The sequence below is a fragment of the Vipera berus genome, assembly GCF_964194415.1.
Source record: "Vipera berus genome assembly, chromosome: 2".
Classification (NCBI taxonomy): domain Eukaryota; kingdom Metazoa; phylum Chordata; class Lepidosauria; order Squamata; family Viperidae; genus Vipera; species Vipera berus.
Window position 1 is genome coordinate 258,080,284 of NC_138203.1, and position 25,979 is coordinate 258,106,262.

At 41.0% G+C, this 25,979-nt stretch overlaps 1 protein-coding gene across 6 annotated transcripts in view; it reads left to right on the top strand.

The window, feature by feature from the left end:
* Positions 1-25,717, top strand: part of CADPS (calcium dependent secretion activator) — a gene marked incomplete at both ends in the record, with an annotated part of 451,066 nt that extends 425,349 nt beyond the window's left edge. For all 6 annotated transcript variants that reach the window (XM_081320037.1, XM_081320036.1, XM_081320040.1 and 3 more), the window contains 2 exons: positions 19,061-19,165; positions 25,538-25,717. In XM_081320037.1, coding sequence (XP_081176163.1) covers positions 19,061-19,165; positions 25,538-25,717 — 285 coding nt within the window. The remainder of the gene's footprint in view (positions 1-19,060; positions 19,166-25,537) is intronic.
* Positions 25,718-25,979: the final 262 nt, after the last annotated feature.

Genomic DNA, 25,979 nt, shown 5'->3' on the forward strand with positions numbered 1-25,979 from the left:
TTTATCTAACCTACCTACATTGGTGCACTTTCAGGGTGATTAAGATTTCGCTGATAATGAATATTACACACAGTATGTGTACAAATTCTTAGTGCAGAATTAATGCATAAAAGCTTATTGTCAAGGTAACAGGATCATTGCTTTAAAAACTCGCTTAAATATATGTGGGCACTCTAATAGCGTGAAAATCTATTCTAATGGGTTTATGGGGTTTTTTTGAGAACTACAATGTAGATGTTAAATATTAAAATGGATTTTAATGTCATCACCAATTACTATTATCTGTCACTTGATCCTATAAGATAATGTTAAGAAAACCTTTTTAATCACTGAATTAATGTAGAACGTATGTTTCAATAAAAATAAATGTAGATATTTCTAACTTTTTTGAAGATAGAAATACTTTTATCGTTGAAGCAATTAGCTAAATTGGGTCCTTATTTTTTTTATGCAGTTCTCAACCCCCTAATATTTCTGATTTGTTTGGAGCCACAACCAAATCAAAGTTCTATGATATATGAAGGCAAACACCATCTGAATCCTGAAAGTTAACAGCTGTTAACTTTTAAGGAAATAGTGTACCCCTTACAGATGTTTTGCATGAAACATTAAAAAAATGAACTTATGATTTATGCATTTGATAATTAGACAAAATAGGCTATAGAAAGAAGAGAGTTAACTTTTAACCATAAATAAGAGGCAAATTTATAATTGTATTTATGATTGCTATAAAGAAGATTGAAAGCTACTTATTCCTTTTTTGCTTTCTTTTCTATTTTTCTTTCCCTTTCTTACAGTTTTTTTTAAAAAATTCATTGTCTTTTTTGTTACTTTATATTACTTTGTATTAGCCTTTATCTCCATTTTTTAAAAAAATCTTTATATGTGTGTGTGTGTGTGTGTGTGTACTAGGAGCATAAGAGGAAACTATAACGTTTCTTCTTGAATCGTAGTTTTTAGCAAGGTAACCTAAATCACAACTTCTAGTGAACTATTTTTATGTACTGTATTAGAAAGTGGTGCTTCAAATGGCAGAAGTGATTGTGGTGTCAGCAGCTTGTCTCTGGCCAAGATCTTTAGAAACAAGTCAGTCAGTCGCCTGGGGAAGATATTAGAACCATATTAGCTCTATTTAATTCAGAGGTTGGAGTCCATGTGCTGGTTTTGGTAGTGTGGCTCTGTTGCAACAGCTAAGTGTTTATTACTAATCTTTGACAGCAGTGAAAGTGTATTATATGTACCACAACTTCCCCTTGATCAATTTGATTCCACATGTTGGAAGTTTGGAAACATCTTCAACAGAAGAAAAAGAACAAGTCACACAAGTTGAGTTTCTCAAAGAGCAGGTACAATTAGTCCTTGAATTACAGCCACAACTGGGACCAAAATTGCAGTCATCAGTTGTTGTAGTCATAAGCCAAGTTACCATGTGATCAGATTTTGATTTTATGATTGTTTGTAGAACAATTGTTAAGCCAGTTACCATGGTTGTTAAGTGGTGGTGGTAAGTGTAGATCCATTTCATCCAATGAGCTTTTTTTTTTTGGTCAGAAAACAGCAAGAATCTTCACAAATAGTGATCACGTTGCAACCAGTCATAAACGCAAGCTGGTCGCTAAACACCCAAAGTGCAATCATGTTTATCAAAGTTGGTGTGGCAGTCATAACTTTGAGGACAGGTCGTAACTTTTTTTGAGTCTGTCCTAACTTTGAACAGTCATTAAGCGACCAGTCATAAGTCAAGGACTATCTGTATGAGTAACATCCAGAAGTTCTGATTCCACTGCAATGAAGTCACAGGGACAGAAAAGCAAGATCCTCTCCCTTGCGCTGTGCAGAAGCTCACCTTAGCTGCACTTACCTTGAACGCAACTGACAATCAATACCTTGTAATCAGAAAAATTAACAATGGAAGTCCACTGTTCTGCAGTGCATTTTTGTTAATGTTATAAAACTTTTCTAAGCACAAAGAGGCCTTTCCAAGCAGAAAACAATTTTTAAAAAAAAAAAACTTGGGAGGACTTTAAATATTCACAAACTGTTTTCCTCTTTCATTAGAAAGGTACCTTCTGTTTTTAATTATTCCTGTGGATGCTTAGCTCTTTTTTTTTCTTTCCCCAAGCAGAATTTTTCCTCCTTTTCCCTTTGTGATTTCATTGTGATTTCTTTTTTGATATTTTGATGAGGTCTAGAAACTTTTTTTAATCCTCACCCTCATTGGTAACCAAAACAGGCTTTGAGGTACTGAGCTCTTTTTTTTTTTTTTAAAAAAAGGGGGGGGAGGGAGAGAAAGAAAAGAAAAAGAGAGAAAAACTTAAAAGTTACATAGAGGGAAAAGGAGCCTTTGGTTTGAAAAGAAATAAGGGGAAAAAATCAAGCTAATCAAAGTTAAAATAAAGTCTTCCCCCCCCCTCTCCCTCTCTCCTGATACTCCTGTCTATAACATGTTGTTCCTTATAGAAAGTGGGATATGGTGGCATTTGCTGATTAACTTGCTCGACAAAAGTGACAGCTGCTGAGGGTGTATGTAGATAAGCCGCACAGCGCAGTTCCGCCTTTGTACATCTGTCAGCAAAAAAGGAATACTAAAGAGTGAAAAGAGGCAAATTGGTCCCAAAAGGCAACCTATTCAACATAGGAGGTTTGCTCTATTCAAGCACTTGCTGTGAAACTCAAGTACTTGGTAGCTTATTCAATTTCATTCACTCTTTAGAACGAGTGTTTAATTTCTTATGCTTGTGAATAAAAGGTTGAAGGGAGCCTGGGTTTTTTAAAACACACACACACACCAAAACTATATTGTTGTTGTTGTTGTTCTTGTTATTATTATCATTATCATTATTATCATTATCATTATTATCATTATCATTATAATTGTTCAAATTTGCTGATCAGTATCCACAGCATTAACTCATTCGCCCGGTTTTTCGAACATAGTAATGGAATAATAGAAGACTCTGCAGCAAAGTCAGCTTCTCGGTGATTGTTTAAGATTTGTTTTCCATTCTAAAGATGGAAATTTCTCTTCTCTATCTTGGAAAGATAAAGGCCAAAAAGAGCTGCTGCAATTTAATAAGACTCTAGATTTGTCGTGGATTGTTGCATTGTTGTTGAATTTTAAGAATCCCAGATCACCCTCAAGACAAGAATTCCCTGGGTTACATGTCACTTATATTCTTCTCTAAGGGAAAATTGTCCAGATATTTTGGAGCCAGATTTATTTTGGAGGAATCATGCCCAGGATGCTGTTGTAAGAAGTAATCAGACAAATGTAGGTGTCTTCATTAAAGGTAGAAAGTGGATGAGAAGCGAAAAGTCTTCAAAGAAAATCAAGAAAGTCTAGTTGCCTTGTGAAAAATCACCTTTGGGATAGTAAGTGTCTTTATTATGTTTATTCCATGGACAGAGAAGACTATTTTTAAAGCTCTAGTCCAGGAGGATTTAGAGCATCTTAATAATCTCCTGTACCATTCTGCTTCCCCTTCAACTGACACAAGCAAGTGGATCCCTGTTATGCCCATTGTGAAGCACAAATGCAAAAATGAAAGGAGCCTTGTATACAGTAGGGTCTGATAGAGTAGATAGTAGTAACAATAATTATAATAACATACACATTTTAAAGGAGGCCATTTGAATGATAAAAGAGGCAAAATAAGCAAGTGGCATCCAAGGTTATGAACACTCTGGTTATTCTGCCTGGGATACAATTGACCCAAACATTTGGCAAAAACAGAAGTTGTCAGATTGCTAAATACCAGTTTACTGGAGTGTTGAATTTAGTGGCATTACTGAAAAAAACCCTACTCCCCATATCCTTATCCTGACTTTAATTCCTGTAAAAGATAACAAAATCCAGATCCCAGACATTTTCTTAAACACAATTATTTGTTGACCAGCAGCAATTTGAATTATCCCAAAATCACATTCAGTTTTACAGTCAGAAGAGTACCAATCAGCAACAAGGAACTTTATTTGTCCCAGAGCTCTGAAAAAATCTTCAGCTGGAGATGCTTTTTCAAATAAATAAAATTTGGAGAAGCTACTGTCACCTGTGATGATGCTCGCACACACCTTTTTCTTCCTACATGTAAAGGTTGCTTGATAATAATAGGGGGGAAAAGATGAACTAGATAAGAATATGGGTATCAAGCAATTCTATTAAATGTCCTTCTTTCCATCTTGGGCAGGCTGCTTAGACTCCACAGAATGAGAAGCAGAGAACAAGTGACAAAGTAATTTGTGCTCAGCATATTCTTTAATATGCTTGGATAAGAAGCCTGAGTTAAACAATGTTTTCTGCAAATGAGTGACACATCTCCAGACCACATTTTAGAAAAAAGAAAAAGGCAATAGACTCTGTCTTGATTTGATTGCAAGGCTTTGTTGAGAGAATTCAAACATACGTGAGTCCTTCCAAAGATAAAACAGGTCTTGGATATCAGTGCCAACTTTTGAAATGCAAACATTATGCATGGTGTTTTTTTCTTTTAAAAAATGCACATTTTGTCGCATTGGGTGAAAGGTAGAAAGCAAAGGGTGCAAAATACACAGAGATGTAATGTTAGCAAAGTTGGCATTTCTTTAGTAAAAATGCATTCTCTTAAGACAGATTTGAAGGATTATCTTCATTGTCAATTGTGAACTTCTCTCCCTGTCATCAATACTGAAAAAAGTGCAAAAGTGCATAGAATCTGAAGACACTATGGTGGAAAGAGGAAGAGACTCCAAAGGGCTGTCATTTTTGTTCAGATATTGATTTTATGAATTCATTGACCCAGTAGTGTATTTGCTGGAAGCATCAGATAATGCCCAGAAACTGATTGTCTTATTGTTAATCTCTGTCTTTGATCTTGAACGGTACTGCCAGTTATGATATAGCATCCAAGATAGTTGCATAAAGAAATGGCATAAATATTAATAAATTAATTAGGATAAATTAATGCCCAGAAACTGCCATTTTGATATCCTTTGGCCTAATTATAAATACTTAGCCCTAAAGAAAATAGGTCATCAGGACTGACAGTTGCGGGAAATCAAACGACACTCAGAGTTGGAGCTGTTTCTTTACTAGAATCAACAAGAATGTGATCATTTGTCTTTGCTATTTCTCTTTGTTGTGATCAGAATTGCCCCAAGATTCTAAAATTCCTTTAGTTCCAAACTCAGATGAATTCAAATATGAAACTCTTGCTATGATAGCCACTATATTTCAAACAAGAAAAAGTTGGAAGGCCATTGCATAATTCATTAATGGGGATAAATATATTTAGCATGTGAAGAGGTTGGGTACTTATTAGTGTCCTATCTTTCAAGGATCAATATGAGATTTGGGCTGCTATCCAGGTGTACGTACTAGACAGGACACCTTCTTTGAAAGCATTGATAAATTGCTTAAAAGTGTATTTTAAATATATATTTGCTTATCTTCTAAGACACTATTTGCTTTCTGTGTTTTTTATTCATACCAGCACTGAAAATATTGCTTTCATGTGCTCAGTTAATTAATCTGATCTATGTAATACATAGGACAGTTTATTAGCTTATTGCAAGGCTAGGTATCCTTTGAAAACCTGGTTGGCCATAAAATATTCCTGAGCTTCTAAGGGTTCCAGGAACCATCTAGGGATGGAAAATAATTCAGCAGAGTTTGGGAGGATGGAGTGGTTAAGGGAGTGATTTCTCTCCTGGACATAGATTGATGATGATCCTGATCATGATGATAGGTAGGTAGATAGATGAGAGAGAGACAGAGGCAGAGAGAGATTAAGAATGTTATGTTACACTTTCATCCCCATTATTCATTGAACAAACTTTAAAATTAGAGGCTTTAATAAGCTGAGGTTTATGGAAATGGAGCAAAGGAGAGAGATCCTTCAGCTCTCAGGGTCCATTCATTGTAGCCCCCCCCCTTTTTTTTTTGAGCATCTATGCCCAAGAATCTCAGCGGTAGAAATACATAAGATCAGCCGATCTCAAGATCTTAATGTGAAATCCTGATGGATATCTGCCATTTTCATATTTATATCTGCAACCACTGAGAGCCTAATAGATGGATTGGGAAAAAACATACGTCATGCATGTACCTGAGATTTATATTTCACCGATCTGTCAAAACTGGGAGCTGTTCTATAACATCCCAGGAAGCCGTCCATTCATGAAGAAATGTCCCCTCTGTTCCTTTCCTTTTAGACTCAGCAGGATGCCAGGTTCTTTCATTCCACTGAATGCCTTACCTTCAAAACACCTTAAATTTAAAAGTCCCCCTTTCAGCCTTTCAAAAGAGATTCTGCAGCCTGGACCAGAGAGAAGGGTTAGGGTTAGGCCATCTCATCCCTGCCATTTCCCAGGGCAGAGAATCTACCTCGGTGATGCTTAATAGGTTTGAACAGCCTGGATTCATTCTGGTTGGAAAGCCCAGAACTGAACTCAAGGGTCGCGGGTGTGAGTTACTATGGTTATGGAGCAGTATCACCCGAAGTTTAACTCTCATGGGCGTTAGAGCACATCATAATGGGCAAACGGCAGTGGTTAAAGCGAGCAGGTAGGATTACTATGTTCTTTTGTCAGAAGTCTATAATGTCTTCTGGTCCATTTTAAAGGCTCCTGGCTTCCCCCAAATCCACCCAAGCAGCCACCTGCTGAGTAATTTTGTATGTTTAATCTCTCACCCTTCCCTACAAGCTTTTGGCTAATTTGAGGCAAATGGGTATTTCCCCCCCCCCCCCGACACTAAGTAGGGTAGCAGAGAATCCATGACCTAGAAAAACTCCATTCCGAGGCAGGGAGAAGAGAAAGAAAAATATTCTTTCAGCCAACTTTGTAAGACCTTTGTGAATGGCAGAAAATAGGTCTGACTAAACTGCATTGGGGTTTTTGCTTAATGGTTTGTGAGCAAGGAGTCTGATTCTCTCTCTCTCTCTCTCTCTCTCTCTCTCTCTCTCTCTCTCTCTCTCTCTCTCTCTCTCTCTCTCTCTCTCTCTCTCAACATCTTATACACATACATACATGCACACACATTTATTTTAACTTCCCCCCATAAAACTTGTCACTTCAGATTGCCATCAGCCACCACAACAATAATCATTTCATGCTTATTGCTAATTGCAAGCACAGCTGAGGCCCAGCGGGGGATTCCTTGCACAGTCCCAGGCCTTTATACCAGCCTCAATCTGTTGTATGGCACTTGTTCACACACACACACACACACACACACACACACACACACACACACACACTACCAGCAAAGGCAGAAAGAGGCAGAGTCACAGGTTTCTTGTAATCCTTCTGCTACCCTGCTGACAATTCAGCCCCATAAGCATTCCAGGTTTTGTCCGCTTCTTTACAAAAGCTGGAGTGACCTTAAGCCTCTAATGTGTGAGCGGGCCGCTTCTGTCTACCCCACCATCAGCACCAGAGGAAGAATACAGCTCCTTCAGGTGCATTAAGGAGCCAGGCTGCATCTGGCTTATGAGATTCTGTTTGCAGAACCCCTGGAGGGAGCTCTGGCTTCCTGTAGCATGTAAAAATGTGAGTGTGAACTTAAGGTTCATAGCAAGGAACAGGAGGTCAGGCTTCCATTCAAATCTATGAAAAGGAAATCGGAGTTTGCAGATGTTCTGGTGGATGTGTAATGACACCACCTCCCTTGGAGTGCAGGAACCCAGCACAGCTTTTAAAAAAAAATGTGCCGCCCTGCCATCAGTGGGTGTTACTTTGCAGATTTATTCATATCATTTTTTTTTCCTTGTAAATTTGGAGGCGCATTTAGGACTTCAATAAGACCGCAGATCGGTGAGAGTGACGTTCCATAACTCAAATGATCTGGGCTGTGATAGAAGCGGCGATGATCACGCATCATTGGCGTACTTTTTAAACAACCTTTGGGATGGTTTAAAGTCATTTGTTGGTGATTTTCCTGGATTACAAATCTTGCCCTTCCATTCCCAGAGATGGAATGACTGTCTCACACAGCTCATTCTGAGTGTCGTGAGAGGGAAGCAACTTGATTCTCTTTTAATGTACTGTTTTTGTACTTGAATTACCCAGAGAGCTGCTTATGAGATTTTCTGCCTCATACACCAAACTGCCTTACATAATCTGCCATTGGGATAGGGGCTAGATTAATGCAGCAATAAAATGTCTCCACATGGCTCTAGCTATTATCTGCAATTGTCTTTGCCTACATACGAATAGACTAGTATTAGCTTCTTTCATACCACAGAGGTCTATAGCAATCTCACAGTGATGGGAAATGGTGGGAGGGATGTTAGTAAGTTTCCAAGCAGTCTCCGTAGCTGTGGCTTTATTGGTGATTTCTGGGTTCATTTTTGCTTTATCAACGCAACCAACCTGGGATTTGAAACCTTTATTATCTAGTTCAGGATATAAGAGATATTCTGTTTAATTATGAACAAGCATCTTAAGCTAATCTTCGGTATGGCTTTTCCGGTCTCTGTCATCTACAACACACGCAGTGAAGTAAACCTGGATGGATGGATAGGTGGACAGGTGGACAGATCGACAGACAGACAGAGACAATTCTGTATGCTTGAGTTACTTTGATGGATGGTTTGCTGTTATTGTTGTTTTTAACTGTTGATCTGCCCAAACTTTTCAAAGGGCCTTGAATGTATCAATTGATATGCAGGATTGTCCCAAAGCCATTTTTCAAAACGTGATAGCAACTACTGTAATATCAGCTAGGAGTCTAGACATTGCAAAAGCTACTTTTACCAACAGAAAAAAGGCAATTGCCCTTGAATGTCATCATGACTCCATAAGGTAGAGAAGTGAGGACCAGACAAGCAGCTGCAAACACTGGGACCCAGGAAAGGAATAGATAGTTTTATTCCTTTGAACTTTCAGTTTATAAACAATTAAATCCAAGATCACATGAAGTATTAGTACCACTTTATAAAACCCTAGTAAGACCACACCTGGAATACTGCAGCCAATTTTGGTCACCATATCACAAAAAAGATGTCAAGAGTTTGGAAACAATTCAGAGAAGAGCAACTAAGATGATCAAAGGCCTGGAGACTAAAACATACGAAGAACGGCTATGGGACTTGGGTTTGGCTAGTCTAAAGAAAAGAAGAACTAGGGGAGACATGATAGCAGTGTTCCAGTATCTGAGGGGCTGCCCCAAGGAAGAGGGGGTCACTTTGCTCACCAGAGCACCAGAGGGAAGGACGAGAAACAATGGTTGGAAACTGATCAAAGAGAAAAGCAACCTGGTATTAAGGAGAAACTTCCTGACAGTGAGGATAATCAACCAGTGAAACCACTTGCCTTCAGAAATTGTGGGCGCTCCATCACTGGAGGTTTTTAAGAAGAGACTAGACATTCGCCTGTCTGAGATGGTATAGGTTTCCTGCTTGAGCAGGGGGCTGGACTAGAAGACCTCCAATGTCCCTTCCAGCTCTATTCTATGCTATTCTGTTGTGTCCAATGAAAGTGATGAGATATCATGGCAGAAGTAGTTTACTGGTAGTCCTCAACTTATGACCAGAACTGAGCCCAAAATTTCCATTGCTAACTAAGACAGCTGTTAAGGGAATTTTGCCCAATTTTGCAACCTTTCTTGCCACGATTGTTAGGTGAATCACTGTAGTTATGAAGTTAGCAGCATGTGAATCTGGCTTCCCCATTGACTTTGCTTGTCAGAAGGTCGCAAAAGCCGATCACATGACCTCAGGACACCGCAACTGTCATAAATATGAGTCAGTGCCATGCATCCAAATTTGATCACATGGCCATGGGGAGGCTGCAACGGTCGTAAGTGTGAAAAACGGTCATGTTACTTTTTTTCAGTGCTGCTGTAATTTTGAATAGTCACTAAAGGAACTGTTGTAAAGCAAGAACTGCCTGTATAGCCTTTTCTTGCTCTATCAAGCATGCCTGAAAATTTAGTCAGTCCTTTCCCTTTACATAAACCAGCTCATTTTCTTCCCACTTGGTCAGGGGTAGGCAACCTCGGCTCCTTTATGACTCATGGACTTCAACTCCCAGAAGTCCATGAGTCATAAAAGAGCCGAAGTTGCCTACCCCTGCACTTGGTCATCCTGATTGAAGGACCAATTCAATTCTCCACCAGAGAAGGGAGCTGTTTCAAGAGTTGAGGTGTTCTACCAGCCAGAGTAAGGAAGTCCAGCAGCAGTTCTTTTGGCTTTTGCATATTCCCAACTATCCCCTTGAGTTCCCTTTGTTCTTCCTTTCCTTCCCTCCTCAACAGCCCTCTTCTCTCAGTCTTTTATCTCATCAAGCGTTAAGTTGGAAAAAAAATACATTTCCTTTTGATGTAACTTACTCTCAAGGAAGAGAAGGTGTTCCCTTCACCTCATCGAATAGTAAAAAAAAAAAGGAGTCTAAGAAGACAGACCTTAATCTCAGAATACAGTCACATTGTGCTAAATGTGCTGAATTTGCCAGCTGAATGTAGATTAAACAGAAGAGCCTCTTTCATCCTGTCTACACTTCATAGAAAGATCTGATTGGCTGATTTTCTGCATAAGCAAACAGAGAGAGCCAACAGGAGTTTGCCAGAAGAGTTCAACAAGAGGATGAGAAGGGAAAGATCAGAGAAACCATGTGTTCTGAAAGAGTGCATGCTAAGCTGTGATGCTAAGCTGGGGAAACCATATATTGAATGGCTGCTGGTTGCAAGATCTGTATCCTGCTGGTTGCTTGGTGCTTGTGATTGAGGGACTGCTTCCTTTCTAGTAAGCAGAGTCTGAAAGAGGAATATAAGACACCAAGTTCCAGCAAATGGACCTCACTAAGCAACTGAATTGAAAGCAGTAATCAGGAATAGAATAGAATAGAATAGAATAGAATAGAATAGAATAGAATAGAATAGAATAGAATAGAATAGAATAGAATAGAATAGAATAGAATAGAATAGAATAGAATAGAATAGAATAGAATAGAATTATTGTCACTGTGTAACTCACAACAAAATTAAATGCTGTCCACAGTGCACACTACACACAAGTAAAAACCACAGATAAGAACATACATTATATATACACATCCTTCACACTCTATTCACCATTGTGCTGCCCCTAATATTGCACTTACTGTTTGTTGTTGTTGTTGTTGTTAGCTGCGAAGTCGTGTCCGACCCATCGCGACCCTATGGACAACATTCCTCCAGGCCTTCCTGTCCTCTACCATCTTCTGGAGTCCATTTAAGCTCACGCCTACTGCTTCAGTGACTCCATCCAGCCACCTCATTCTCTGTTGTCCCCTTCTTCTATTGCCCTCGAACTTTCCCAGCATTAGGCTCTTCTCCAGTGAGTCCTTCCTTCTCATTAGGTGGCCAAAGTATTTGAGTTTTAGTTTCAGGATCTGGCCTTCTAAAGAGCAGTCGGGATTGATCTCCTCTAGGACTGACCGGTTTGATCGCCTTGCAGTCCAAGGGACTCGCAGGAGTCTTCTCCAGCACCATAGTTCAAAGGCCTCAATTCTTTGGCGCTCAGCCTTTCTTATGGTCCAGCTTTCACTGCCATACACTGCAACTGGGAAGACCATAGCCTTGACTATACGCACTTTTGTTGACAGGGTGATGTCTCTGCTTTTTAGTGTGCTGTCTAGATTTGCCATGGCTTTCCTCCCCAGGAGCAGTCCCCATCTGCAGTGATCTTGGAGCCCTAGATGAGTTTAAAGCGTAGTCTGCGACAAATTTTCAGTTAAGTCTTTGTCCTGGGCAACCATAAGAACTTGAGGAGGGAACAAAAAGAAATAGGAATTTTAAGTCTGTGGCCAGTAGTGCTTGTGACATGTTTGCCTTCCTATCTGAAAATAATCTAGCATACATTTCCAGCAGATTAAAGTTCACAGCAGTCCTTGAAGAAGTGAAAGCATTGGACTAATACCTGGCCATATTTTGGGCAATGACAAAAGAAAGGAAATATCAGTTCAAAGACAGGCTGTGGAACCAAAATGGGGCAAGCAACTCTTCATAAGGAAAGCAGAGGAGGAAACCAGTGGATGAAAATAACAAGAAGAAAGAAACTCTCCTCTATTAAAACTTGCCAGGCGAAACCAGCTATAAGCATTCAAAAGAAGAATGGGAGACAAACTTGCTTTTGTTTGTGCCGGAAGCACCTAAGGTGCTTCCCAGTTGAAAGGATTTGCCAGTGACACATCACTGTTGCTGGGTGGATGCCCAGTTGGGAGCTCCTTTCGTGTGCCCATATAAGTTAATAATAATAATAATAATAATAATAATAATAATAATAATAATAATAATAATAATAATAATAATAATAATAATAATAATAATAATAATATGCCCATCAAATGGTACCTGTCTATCTACTTGCAATTGCACACTTTCGAACTGCTACATTGGCAAGAGCTGGAGCGAATAACAAGAGCTCACCCACCCAGCAGCAGCACTCATGTCTCTAACCCGGGCTTGTTTATCATCAACCCCTAATCACATGAGCCACTGTGCTCCAGGAGACAAACGTATGTGTCCCCAAAGGCAGAAAAAATACAATTCTGACCTATAATAAGGCAAAGGGAAGGGTCACAAACCTTGGTAACTCACTACTTATAAAAAAAATGAACATAACAATGCTTTATACCAGAGGTTCCCAACCTTTTGGGCACCAGGGACCGGTTCCGTGGAGAGAGGTTTTTCCACAGAGGGTACGTGGTTTTGTGTGCTGCCTGCATCTCATGGATGGGGCATTGCTTGTTTGTGCGGACCGTTTCCTGGCATGCTGTGGCCCAGTTCTGGTCCAAGGACCAGGGTTTGGGGACCCCTGCTTTAGACTGCATCTGGGTCGAAATACCCTATTGACAAAATGCCCTATGCAATCAAATTAGGAGGCCGATTAAGTATAGGATGAACAGAATGACATTCGAATGTATACATCTGTTTTTTTTCTCTCTCTCTCTAAAATTGTACTGAAAGAACAATCATGATTTCTCCCCTTGCTCTGGAATGATCTGCCTCAATATACATCAGCCCCAACTCTGCCCACCTTTAGAAAACTGGGTAAGAACTGGCTTCTTCCCCTGACACTTGGTCCATGGTCTCCTTTTGATTGTTTCCTTATTGTGTTTGGTCACTGAGTTATATTTTTATATTGAGTATGTTTTAATGGTTCTTTTGTTATGGCTCTTTTGAGGGGGTCTTGAGGGGTATAATTTAATATTGTGTGGGGTCTTTGAGAATAATGTAGTGTTTCCTTGTATTGGTTTATTTTTTTGCTGAAAGTCACCCAGAGTCACACTTTTCAACTGCGTAGCCTCATAAATCCAATAATTAAATAAAGGTATTAAGTGAGATTTCCCTTTTTTCTGCATAGAGTATGTCAGGAGTCCCCAACCCCCGGTCCATGGACTGGTACCAGGCTGCTGTATGCTAGCAACTGGTCCACACAAACAAGCAAAGCCCCATCTGTGGGATGCAGGCAGCACACAAAACCACACAGTCTCTGGTCTGTGGAAAAACCTTTCTCCATGGAACTGGTCCCTGGTGCCCAAAGTTTGGGGACCTCTGGAGTATGGGATTTTGATTATTCCAAAAGTTATTTTACTGCTCAGGTGGCATGGCACAGACATAAATTCAGTTTTTGCACTCTTCAGTCAATTGATTGGTGGGGGCACAGATTGTGTGTTTCCTACCTTTTCTTAGCTTTCCAAGTTTGGCAGGAGTGAACACAATTATAACGCCAGCTTCAAACCACTTTGAAGGATCAGGTAGTACCAAGAATGTGTAAAATCTGAAAGGCCTGTCACTATATTTAAAGCTTCAATGCTGTTGTTGATAGAAACAACTCCCACTGCTAAGAATAAGGAATGAGTTCAGATAAAGTAGAGTTCTTTTTTACTTTATCACAAGGGAAGGCAGAACAGCTTTTAAAAATGAAAACAACAAAAGTTATGAGTTTTGAAAGCTGCTCAGAATTTCATCCATGAGATAAGTTGAAAAAGTCATATACCTTTGTGTATTATTACTGGAAAGAAAAGTGTGTGACATTCTGTTAAAGTTCATGTTGGTTGAGAATTATGGGAGCTAAAATCCAGTGGGAAGCCTCCGATGAGGAAAAAGCTGTTCTAAGGGAACTAATCACTCAGGGTAAAACTAGAATATTTTTGGTATAATTATATTGGGGATCCATGAGCATCCATAGCGACATTGTTAATTAGTTAGAAATGGTAAATAAGTGAATTATTCTGAGAACTGGGGAAATGTCATTTATAGAAAGAATGTTATCCATTATTTATTCTTTTATATATACACAACTCAAAATGGTGAACATACCATAACTCTGTGAGACAGGTTGAGCTGAGAGAAAGTTACTGGCTCCAAAGCCACCCAGCTGGCTTCCTACCTAAGGCTGAACTAGAACTCCCAATCTCCCAATTTCTAACCTGGTGCCTTAACCATCCAACCAAACTTACGAGTCTTATCAAACTTTATCAAAATTATAAGTACTGTCATAATATATGGGCATATGGAAAGAAGGCACCTCTGAAATGGTTACAAAAGCATAACTTGTATAGTTTCAGTTTTAGACCCCTTCATTCCAAGAATTCTCACAAATAAATAGCATAAGAAATCCATGGTTCAGATTGCTTTGTGCCGTTCCTGCCTGAGATGTAAGGTAATAGAACAGCTAAGATATGGAACCAGGCCTGGAGAAATCTATATTTAAATCCAATTGCCATAGAAATTCACTGAGGGGCTTTAGGTCAATTATTCTTTTTTAACCCTACCTTCATCAGTTTTTAACCCTACCTTCATGGGTGTAAAATGTAGGCATATTCCCCTTATAAACTGCCCTGAGCTCTTGGAGAAATGCATGCAGGAGTTTTCAGGATCCAGAATATGGCGATAATCTGTCCACATTGCCCTTGAAGCAAACTGAATACCAGTATAGGTGTGATATTAGCTGTGTAAAATCAAAGGTGAAAGGTGTTGCCTGGATAATGCTTTGGATCCAAGTTTAGTGCTAATTAATGTCACTGGAGTATGGAAGGAAAAGTACAGTAAAAATAATATTGGCCTTCACTGCCACTTCTTTCTATAAACTTAGGGCAGCAGACATACAGTATCTTAACTGCTGCTGTGTTTCTTCTCAGACAAAAGCTGATGGACAATACCATCTCCTTTAAGCAATATATCATTTTTCATACAGTACATTCATATAAGCTTCCATGAAATAAACTGGCTTTTATCCTTTTCATGTGTTTACACTGATATATCACTGGGCCATTTGAAATGTGCATTCTGAAGAAGAAATGGCTCTGAAGGCATGTTCTCCTTTGATTGACAATTCCCTTTTTTTGTTCTAACTTTTATTGTTTTATCAATTCTTAAAATACAAAGAAAAATAAAAATAGGAAATTAAGAAAATAAAAAAGAAAGGGGGAAAGAAAATACGATGTACAAGGAAAGAAAGAAAAAACATTGACTTCTGACCCTTTTTAAGTGTAAGATAACAACATTACAACCTCATTTTTTTTACTTTTACACATTAGTATGTAACTAGCCATTTCTATAACAACAAATCTATCTAATTGGCAAAACCAAAGTCAAAGTTTCATATTTTTTTTCATCACAAGCACAAAATCCAGAAGTGATATCTAAATTAAAAAAAAAGTAAATATATTCTCCTCTTTGAATAGAACAGCCAATTAAACCATTACTGCTTTCTCTTCCTTGTTGAAATAATATATATTTCTGTTTGCACTTAATAATCTTTATAAACTATCACCAATTATATTTACAAAATTCCCTGTTTTCTTTCAGATTAGCAATTCTTTGATAAGGATGACCATTAAAAAGGATGACCATTAAAATCTGTAGAAATTTTATTAAGGGATAATTTTCTATCTTGGCAGAAAAATTGAAACCGCCTTGGTCATAAGGCTCCAAATTTGACCTCTTTAAAATTAAGAGGAGGCAAAGTATCCAAAGGGAAATTGTCCTGTGGTTGGATGTATTTTGTTAATAAAGATAATCCACCCAAAATTGATAGTCTTTGCAAACAAATGCCAAGAACGTGCATGAAGATATTTTCCTGAATTCTGTAAGAGCTACTCTCTGTTAAGGATGGTGACCTTGATAATTGACATTAATAGCACTCAGCAACTAGCTTTTCCACTGTTAAGTGGAGTATAATAGTGCATTCCGTATTCAACTTTTGTCATTAAAGCTACAATACTACATGCACTTCACTCAGATCTATGCAATAGAACTTATTTCCATATAAAAACATTTAGGCTTGCATTGCCAGCTACACATTTTAATTTAACATATTTTCAGCGCAACTTATTCCTTTTTACATTATTCTGAAGTCCCACTGTGTCCACTGGAGCTGAGTTAAATCTGTGTAGGATTGCAGCCTTAATTGCTTTATTTCATGAATACATTCACTTTGACAGAGAACAATTGTTTTCACAAAAAAGTGTCAGGTAGTGGGAGTAAGATAAATACTACTAATATTGTTGTTTAAGGGAGAGACATATTTTTTGGGGGGGGAAAAGAGTAGCACATAGATCTGAACTTATTTAAAATAAATGCTAACAGCAAACAGAGTTGTCACCAAATTCCTGAAAATCTTTATGTCTAACCCTAAATTGCAACCCATTAGCTGTCACTGAGATTGAAAAAGTGATGGGGTTACATGGGTGGAAAAGAACAAGTAGCGTGTATTAAACAAGCAATCCCTCATTACCCTGGGATGCAAAGCTGGAGTGATAAATATTTATGAGGTAGCTTCTGTCCAAAAGCCTGAAGATAAAAGGAGTGTTTTATTTGTGATGGTCGAAAAAAAGGCAGAGCTGAGTAATTTAGAGTAAGTTACAGAGTGAAAAACTTACCCTCTTGAATTGGTGTGCAAGACAAAGAAAAGTGGGGGGAATTGCCTCACAACGTAAGCTGTCACACCCCTCCTCCTCTGCCCCAGGGATCTCATGGAGAATTTGGCACCCCTCCATCCATAAAGAAAACCCTAACTCTACTTCCCCATCAGACCTGCCTCAACATTCATCCATGCACCCGGAGGCTTCAACTGGTGTAAAATGCAGCCGCGCGGGTGCTTATGGGAGTATCTCGATACTCCCATGTTACACCACTCCTGCGTGAGCTGCATTGGCTTCCAGTTGCCCTCCGGGTGCGATTCAAGGTGCTGGTAATTACCTTTAAAGCCCTACATGGCTTAGGCCCGGGGTACTTCCGAGACCACCTGCTGCCAATGTCAACCTCCCATCGCCCGGTTCGCTCCCACAGAGTCGGCCTCCTCAGGGTGCCGTCGGCCAGGCAATGCTGGCTGGCGACCCCCAAGGGGAGAGCCTTCTCTGTGGGTGCGCTGACCCTCTGGAATGAACTGCCTCCGGAGCTGCGGTTGGCCCCTGACCTTCGATCCTTCCGCCATGACCTGAAGACATGGTTGTTCCAACAAGTGGGCCTGGACTGATCATGGTTTTTTAAATTTGGTTTTTATTGGCTTAAATTGTCCTTTATTTCTTTATTTATTGTTTAATTCTTTTTTAATTTTTGTATTCTATGTTTTTTTAATTTTTTATTGTTGTGAGCCGCCCTGAGTCCTTAGGGAGAAGGGCGGCATATAAATTTTAATAATAATAATAATAATAATAATAATAATAATAATAATAATAATAATAATAATAATGATGATGATGATGATGATGATGATGATGATGATGATGATGATGCCAGGGAAGATATTTCCATTCACAGCTCCATTAATATAGAGAACTACTTCAAGCCCATTATTCAGTATTGATTTAAGGTTGATTTCCTATCTTCAACAGATGACTTGCTATATGAAGTAGGGGAGGTGAAGCTTTTCCCAGGGTGCAGATGCCCTGCCAGAAAATATGTTGGGAATACCTCAATAAAAAGTGACTTGAATTGAAATGGCTACTATGTATTTCCCTGACTTCCTTTAAAAGTATAGTCTTAGTAATGCCAAGCTCACATATGCCAAAGATTTGGAGTTTGAAATAATAATATAAGAGAGAAGGATAAAGCAGTAGATAGAGAAGTTAAGTTCTTCCCTTGCATGCTCTTTTTATGCCTGCTTTTCTAGCACAGTTAACTAGATATGAACACCGGAAGTGTTGAGTAGTACAAGCTCTTCCCTTCCGCTGCCTACAGCTGCTCTTCTCCAAATTACGTCATTAGAGACCTAGTTCCCTCATCCAGAGATGCCATCAAGAATCTGATTTGACTCTGGGCTGGGGGGGGAAAAACAGTAATATTAGCAGGGATAGAGAGCACATGAATTCCAAATACATGGTATTTGAGGTTTATGAGACCCTTGATTTTTTATTACATCTTTATTTTCACTGCAATTTTAAAAGGTTAGGGCAGTATGGACTTGGAGAGCTGAAATAGTTTCTGTGGTTCCTCTTCTTTTTCTGATCAACATTTGGATATTGTTGCTTCCACCTCTTCAAGTGTTATTTATGGCTGCATGAATCGTAGGAGCAGATATTCTGGTTGGAAAAGTTGGCAAGGGCAACTTAAAATGTGGATGTGTGCTTCCACTAGTGACTTTCTGCCCAGCCCACTTGGCCATCTCAAAGGTGGTACAACTAAAAGGGAAACTAATAGATGGAAATCAGCTATGATTAGTGTTTATAACCCACTTCTACTCTTTAAATGTTTGGGAGCAACAACCACAGTAAATGCAGATGCAGCCAGTCTAAAGAAGGTATTAAACATCCATGCCTCTCCATTCATCTGAAGCATGTCAATTTTAAAGAGCAAAGTTATTTTAAATAATACCATGTAAGGCAAAGGCACAAAAAGTATTTGGGAATGTATTTTAAGCAGGGGAAAAAATCAAACCCTAATTCCAGATTGGATGGATACTGAAACCTATTGGGCCATATGCTGAGTATTCTTAAACATCAATGATCCAAATGTTTCTTTTGTCTTTAAGTGTGCACTCTAATTTTGGGTCTGAATGTTTACAGTGAAAAGATCAAACCTAATAAAATGTGTTTATAAATATATATGATTCATATTGTTTGACATGTCCTCGGAGAGCTCTCGCTTGTTTTGCAGCAATGGTACACCAGCTCCATGAACATCGTTTGCACTTGGCTAACAGACCGCATGGACCTTCAGCTTCACATCTATCAACTAAAAACCCTTATTAGAATAGTAAAGGTAAGCTTGCCTAATGTAGTTGTGTTACTTGGAAATAGATTCTGCTCTCAGTCAGAAAGGAAATGCCAATTAAATCAAAGCATGAGGCCCATTTGTAGATATGGACCTTACTCTCCATCTGCCATGTTGAACAAAGTGAAAATGATATTGACAAAATATTCATCCAAGAGAGTGAAGATGGAGGAAACATAGCAGGCAATTGTAGCAATTTGTCCATGCGTCAGCATCATTTATTCTTCATGTTCTGTACAACTCTGAAATCAGTCACACTGGGATATTTTTAATACTAGGTTTGGGACCTTGGGGGTCTTGTAGTCCAACCCCCTGCCCAAGGCAGGAGTCCTGATTACCCAGAATGATAATATTTCTCACACTAGCATTATTCTATTTCAGTGATGGCTAACCTTTTGAGCTTGGCAGGTCAAAAATTTGTCAAAAGACTAATTTGACTCTGCTGGCATCTCTCTCTCTCACACACACACACACACACAGAGAGAGAGAGAGAGAGAGAGAGAGAGAGAGAGAGAGAGAGAGAGAGAGAGAGAGAGAGAGAGAGAGAGAGAGAGAGAGAGAGAGAGAGAGAGAGAGAGAGAGAAACACACAAGAAACAATTCTCTATCTACCCTCTCCTCCCACTTAGGCCATTTTGAACAGTGGCATTTGGCAACAGTGCTGAGGCTCACATGAAGTAGAGGTCAAGGCCCTGACTCAGTCCTAGCAACCCCACTGCCACTTAAAAAGACTGGCGGTTGCCATTCCCCAAAGCACATGAGCCTTAGGGAATGCTGGGATTGTCCCAGGATCTTCCATTCACTGCTAACCTTCAAGTGGTGTTCTCTTTCTGTTGACAGGGCCCTGCAGCCTACCGAACACTGCTCTGGGTCACGCAAGGCCTTCACCCTTGAAATGGCTTCCAAAAATGCTCTTTGGCAGCCTCTTCAACCTCCAAAACCTGCATGAAAGCCCCCTTCTCATATGATTTTTGTCACAAGGGCATACCGTATATACTTGAGTATAAGCCGACTCGAGTATAAGCCGAGACCCCCAATTTCACCCCCAAAAACTGGAAAAAGTTATTGACTCGAGTATAAGCCGATCCGCCGTTCTGCAAGCCTCTGCCGCCAGCAGAGGCTCGATCCGCCATTTTGCAAGCCTGAATACACAGGAATACCCTGTGTGGCCAAGGCTCGTCGGCAGGTCTCCGTTCCTCCTGCCGACCTTTGGGGAGGTTTGGGCGCCTCCCCAAACCTCCCCAAACCTCGGCAGGTCTCCGTTCCTGTTTGGGGAGGTTTGGGCGCCTCCCCAAACCTTCCCAAACCTCGGCAGGTCTCCGTTCCTCCGCGCAGACCTGCCGACCTTTGGGGAGGTTTGGGCGCCTCCCCAAACGTCCCCAAACCTCGGCAGGTCTCCGTTCCTGTTTGGGGAGGTTTGGGCGCCTCCCCAAACCTCCCCAAACCTCGGCAGGTCTCCGTTCCTCCGCGCAGACCTGCCGACGTTTGGGGAGGTTTGGGCGCCTCCCCAAACCTCCCCAAACCTCGGCAGGTCTCCGTTCCTGTTTGGGGAGGTTTGGGCGCCTCCCCAAACCTCCCCAAACCTCGGCAGGTCTCCGTTCCTCCGCGCAGACCTGCCGACCTTTGGGGAGGTTTGGGCGCCTCCCCAAACCTCCCCAGGTCTCCGTTCCTGTTTGGGGAGGTTTGGGCGCCTCCCCAAACCTCCCCAAACCTCGGCAGGTCTCCGTTCCTCCGCGCAGACCTGCCGACCTTTGGGGAGGTTTGGGCGCCTCCCCAAACGTCCCCAAACCTCGGCAGGTCTCCGTTCCTGTTTGGGGAGGTTTGGGCGCCTCCCCAAACCTCCCCAAACCTCGGCAGGTCTCCGTTCCTCCGCGCAGACCTGCCGACGTTTGGGGAGGTTTGGGCGCCTCCCCAAACCTCCCCAAACCTCGGCAGGTCTCCGTTCCTGTTTGGGGAGGTTTGGGCGCCTCCCCAAACCTCCCCAAACCTCGGCAGGTCTCCGTTCCTCCGCGCAGACCTGCCGACGTTTGGGGAGGTTTGGGGAGGCGCCCAAACCTCCCCAAAGGTCGGCAGGAAGAACGGAGACCTGCCGAGGTTTGGGGAGGTTTGGGGAGGCGCCCAAACCTCCCCAAACGTCGGCAGGTCTGCGCGGAGGAACGGAGACCTGCCGAGGTTTGGGGAGGTTTGGGGAGGCGCCCAAACCTCCCCAAACAGGAACGGAGACCTGCCGAGGTTTGGGGACGTTTGGGGAGGCGCCCAAACCTCCCCAAAGGTCGGCAGGTCTGCGCGGAGGAACGGAGACCTGCCGAGGTTTGGGGAGGTTTGGAGAGGCGCCCAAACCTCCCCAAACAGGAACGGAGACCTGCCGAGGTTTGGGGACGTTTGGGGAGGCGCCCAAACCTCCCCAAAGGTCGGCAGGTCTGCGCGGAGGAACGGAGACCTGCCGAGGTTTGGGGAGGTTTGGGGAGGCGCCCAAACCTCCCCAAACAGGAACGGAGACCTGCCGAGGTTTGGGGACGTTTGGGGAGGCGCCCAAACCTCCCCAAAGGTCGGCAGGAGGAACGGAGACCTGCCGAGGTTTGGGGAGGTTTGGGGAGGCGCCCAAACCTCCCCAAAGGTCGGCAGGAGGAACGGAGACCTGCCGAGGTTTGGGGAGGTTTGGGGAGGCGCCCAAACCTCCCCAAAGGTCGGCAGGAGGAACGGAGACCTGCCGAGGTTTGGGGAGGCGCCCAAACCTCCCCAAACGTCGGCAGGTCTGCGCGGAGGAACGGAGACCTGCCGAGGTTTGGGGAGGCGCCCAAACCTCCCCAAACGTCGGCAAGTCTCCGTTCCTCCGCGCCCTGCCTGCCTGCTTCTTTCCGCTGCGGAAAGAAGCAGGCAGGCAAGGCGCGGAGTTTGGGGAGGTGTGCGCGCACCTCCCCAAACCTCCCCAAACTTCGGCAGGTCTCGGACGGCGGTGGCTTGGGAGAGGTGCGGGCGATCCCGGAAGCACCAAAGCCTCGGCCGCGCACAAGTCCTCGGTAAGTTTTTTTGTTGACTGGAGTATAAGCCGAAGTGGAATTTTTCAGCCCAAAAAGTGGGCTGAAAAATTCGGCTTATACTCAAGTATATACGGTACCTCATTCTTGCACAGTCTCCAAAAAATTCAGTGGGAACAAGGCGTGCTTTCAAGAATAGTTGTTGGGTGCTGGTGAACGCTGGCATAAATCCTGCCATGTCACCCAAAGCCTCATGGTGGGTCAGCTTTGGCACACGTGTCATAGGTTCATCATCACTGCTCTAGTTCCTTCCATTTGATCAAATGAAACAGGAGCCAACCTAGACAGATGGTACTGAAAGGCAGGGAACCATATGAGGATGAACGATTACCGTGAGTCTCTGCGCAAAGTGCTGGATAATCTTCTCTAGCAGAGCTAGAAGTATCTCTTAATCTGCCCCCTTCTATATGTAGAAAGAGAGCAAAAGATACTACCCAAAATTGTTGGGTAGCAATCTTCATTACTGATTTTCACTTTCAGGAACTTGGAAGATCCTTAAAAACACATGCCATATCAGAACAGCACACATAATTAAAATAATTTCTCTTACAATAGATGCTGACAACATTTAAAAATGGGTTACAAACAAAACAAGAAGATCTCCTTAATATAGCTCTGTCTCTGTGTGTGTGTGTGTGTGTGTGTGTGTGTGTGTGTGTGTGTGTGTGTGTGTACGCGTGCATGCGCGTGTGTGCATGCATGGGTGCGTGTATGTGTTGGATGGATGGATGGATGATAATTATTTCAGTGTGAAATCTCAGTGGCTTACATCACATAATAAGATCTCAGGAGGAGGTAAATACATATTTGATCATTTTTGGTTCCATGTGATATATTTTGCAGAAAAGGAAAATTATATACTTTAGAAAAGAAGTCATGAATAAATTACTAACATGGTTTTTAATTTTCAAAATAAAAGCAATAGGTATTAGCACATTATTATTATGTGTTAGCTTGGGAACACTGAAAAACACGGGAAGTGTCTTTTGTACTATTAGACTACATAATAGCCTCTTTTTTAAAAAAAAATAACAGTTTCTCTAGTCATAAGAGACATGCAAAACACATTGTTAAACAGTATGTGAATTTAACTAATACCTGTATTTTTATGATGCCACTGAATTCTGTGAAACCATCAAAACCAAAAAACTTCACAAACCTAGACAAAATTTTAATAAACAAATGGCTTTGACACCTAAGACAGTTCACAGCCCCATTTATTCTCATAATACTCAAGGGAGGGCTATTAAATGGAAAGATGGGGCCATTGCTCCCCCCCCCACAACTCAGAGGCAGCCACAATTTTATCAGAGTGGTGAAATATGCATCACAACATCATGAAGCAAATTTTGCTCCTTACCTACTTGATTTTGCGACACAAGTATGAAAGGGACACAGTTGTCATGATTTCATAGCACACCTTCCTCTGCCTTTTGCCCTTCCCTGCAGCTATCCCTGCCATATCTATGACATTTTTATACAAATGTTTGCTGCTGTAGACCTCCCTTTGTTTGGTTCACTTCCAGTTTTGGGGTGTGACATGGGAACAGCCTTCCCCGTTCCCATATGCGTTTCCGCAATTTTTACTCCATAATTATTATTCTGAAATTTTCTGTGCTATGTCATAAAATACGATCTTCTAAAAAACCTTGTTCAGTCCTCCAGTTGCTTTTCCCCCATTATGGAAACTATTTTCAGAAAAACCTAGGCAATAAGAAGTTAGACTAATTGTTATAATGCTGGTTTAAGATACTGTCACAGGTCCCACTCTTTCAGAAGGAAGACTGTATTCTGTAGAACAGAGGTCCCCAACCTTTGGGGCACCAAGGACCGGTTCCATGTAAGAGAGGTTTTTCCACGGACTGGAGGGTGCATGGCTTTGTGTGCTGCCTGCCTCCCACAGATGGGGCTTTGCTTGTTTGTGTGGACTGGTTACTGGCATGCCACAGCCCGGTACTGATCCCCGGACCAGGGGTTGGGGACCCCTACTGTAGAATACAAACTCCAGATAACTGTCAAAATCAAAGATGCATGAAAAGGAAAGGCTCAACATCCTTCTTTAAGATTTACCTCATGGAAGGAAATCAGATACATTGAACAACAGCACCCATATGACCACCTATTTCAGGGGTGTCAAACTGCTGGCCCACAGGCCAGATGCATTATAGCGAAACTGCGCCCACCCCATTGCTGGCAATGGCAAAATGTCATTATACGTCACAACATGTCACATGACATTCCAAATTTGACACCCCTGTCCTATTTCATCAATCACAATGGCTTCCAACCTGATCCAGTTAAGAGCACGCATGCATGAGAACAGACCTCTGCTAGTTCAGCTTTACCAGTCCAAATAATTCTTCTCAAAATGGGTACAGATACAATCAATCTGTGATCTCTTGTAGCAAATGAAGCTTTGTGCATATAGCTTTAATCAGATTATCAGCCAAAGCCTAATTTTTATTTCATTTTGTAAGAGCAGACTATGTTTAAAATATAAATGCCTAAAAAGAAAAAATAGAACATGCAGAAAAGAAAAAAAATCAAAGAAAAATAGGAAAGAAAAATAAGAATATAGTAAAGAAAAAGATTGTGTGTGTGTGTGTAATGACTTCCATCTTCATCACAAGTATCAACCATTTTAGTAACTTATCACCTTCTCTTAAAATATAACAAATGACTTCTTCTTCCCATATCCCATCTCTTATCTATAAACAAATCCCTAAAGCCTTATTGCTTTAGTCCTGATCAGCCAAAATCTATACCAACATATCTACTTTAAATTTGATCAAATAAACCAACTTTATATTCCTTCCTTATACTTTTGACAATGTTGATCTTTAGCCGCTTCAAATAATTTCCTGGAATTTGATTTCTTTTCATTTTTTCTTCGTCCCATTTCACAAAACTCTTCAAAGGTTTAACAAGCTTATTATCTGTATCTCAATAACACATCATTGAACAAGAGCATCATTTGGTTCCTTAATTTAATATTAAGGATGTAATATTAACAGTAATATAGTGTACAGTATACATCAGTTTAAAACTAAGAAACCAAACCTCTCTCCCTCTCTTGGTCTCAATGTGTATTTGTAATTAGACATCCAGCACTATCAAATCATTTTACTTCAACTTCTCTATTTCTGCAGAAATAGGTCGAGAAATACTGGGGAATAAATACTATAAGATAGCATCTGTTCCTATTAAAAGCAAAAGTGCTTGAAACGTATTTGGAAGCATGAGATCTAATTCCTGCTATAGCTGGGTTGGTTTGGTTTGGATGTTTGGTCATGTTTTTCACACCACCAACTTCTTCATCCTAGAAAACATACAGAGATTTCCGATTGCAAGGAGTTCTGGATTCTACCTTGAATAGTAAAACCTATGACACAGTCCGAAACCGGCTGACAGTAGAAGAAGCCACAGCTTCAGTAAGCGAAGGTGGAGGACTCCAAGGGATCACCATGAAAGACAGCGATGAAGAAGATGAAGAGGATGATTAGATCTCCAAATTTAGAGTCCCCCCAACCTGGATGTAGCCTGGAAACCAGTGCATGTAATCTAGTCGGTTATTCAATTAGCCACATTAGGAAATTTTCTGTCTACTCTCAACGCCCATGGAAAGTCTACCAATACAACTCCCATTTTAGCTGTGTGGTCCTTAAGACTTAGCATCTCTGTTTCGATTCATTGAGTTTCCTGATTTCATATCTCTATGTTTATAAGCAATATGGAGCACCATTGTTTAAAACAGTTAATGGAAAA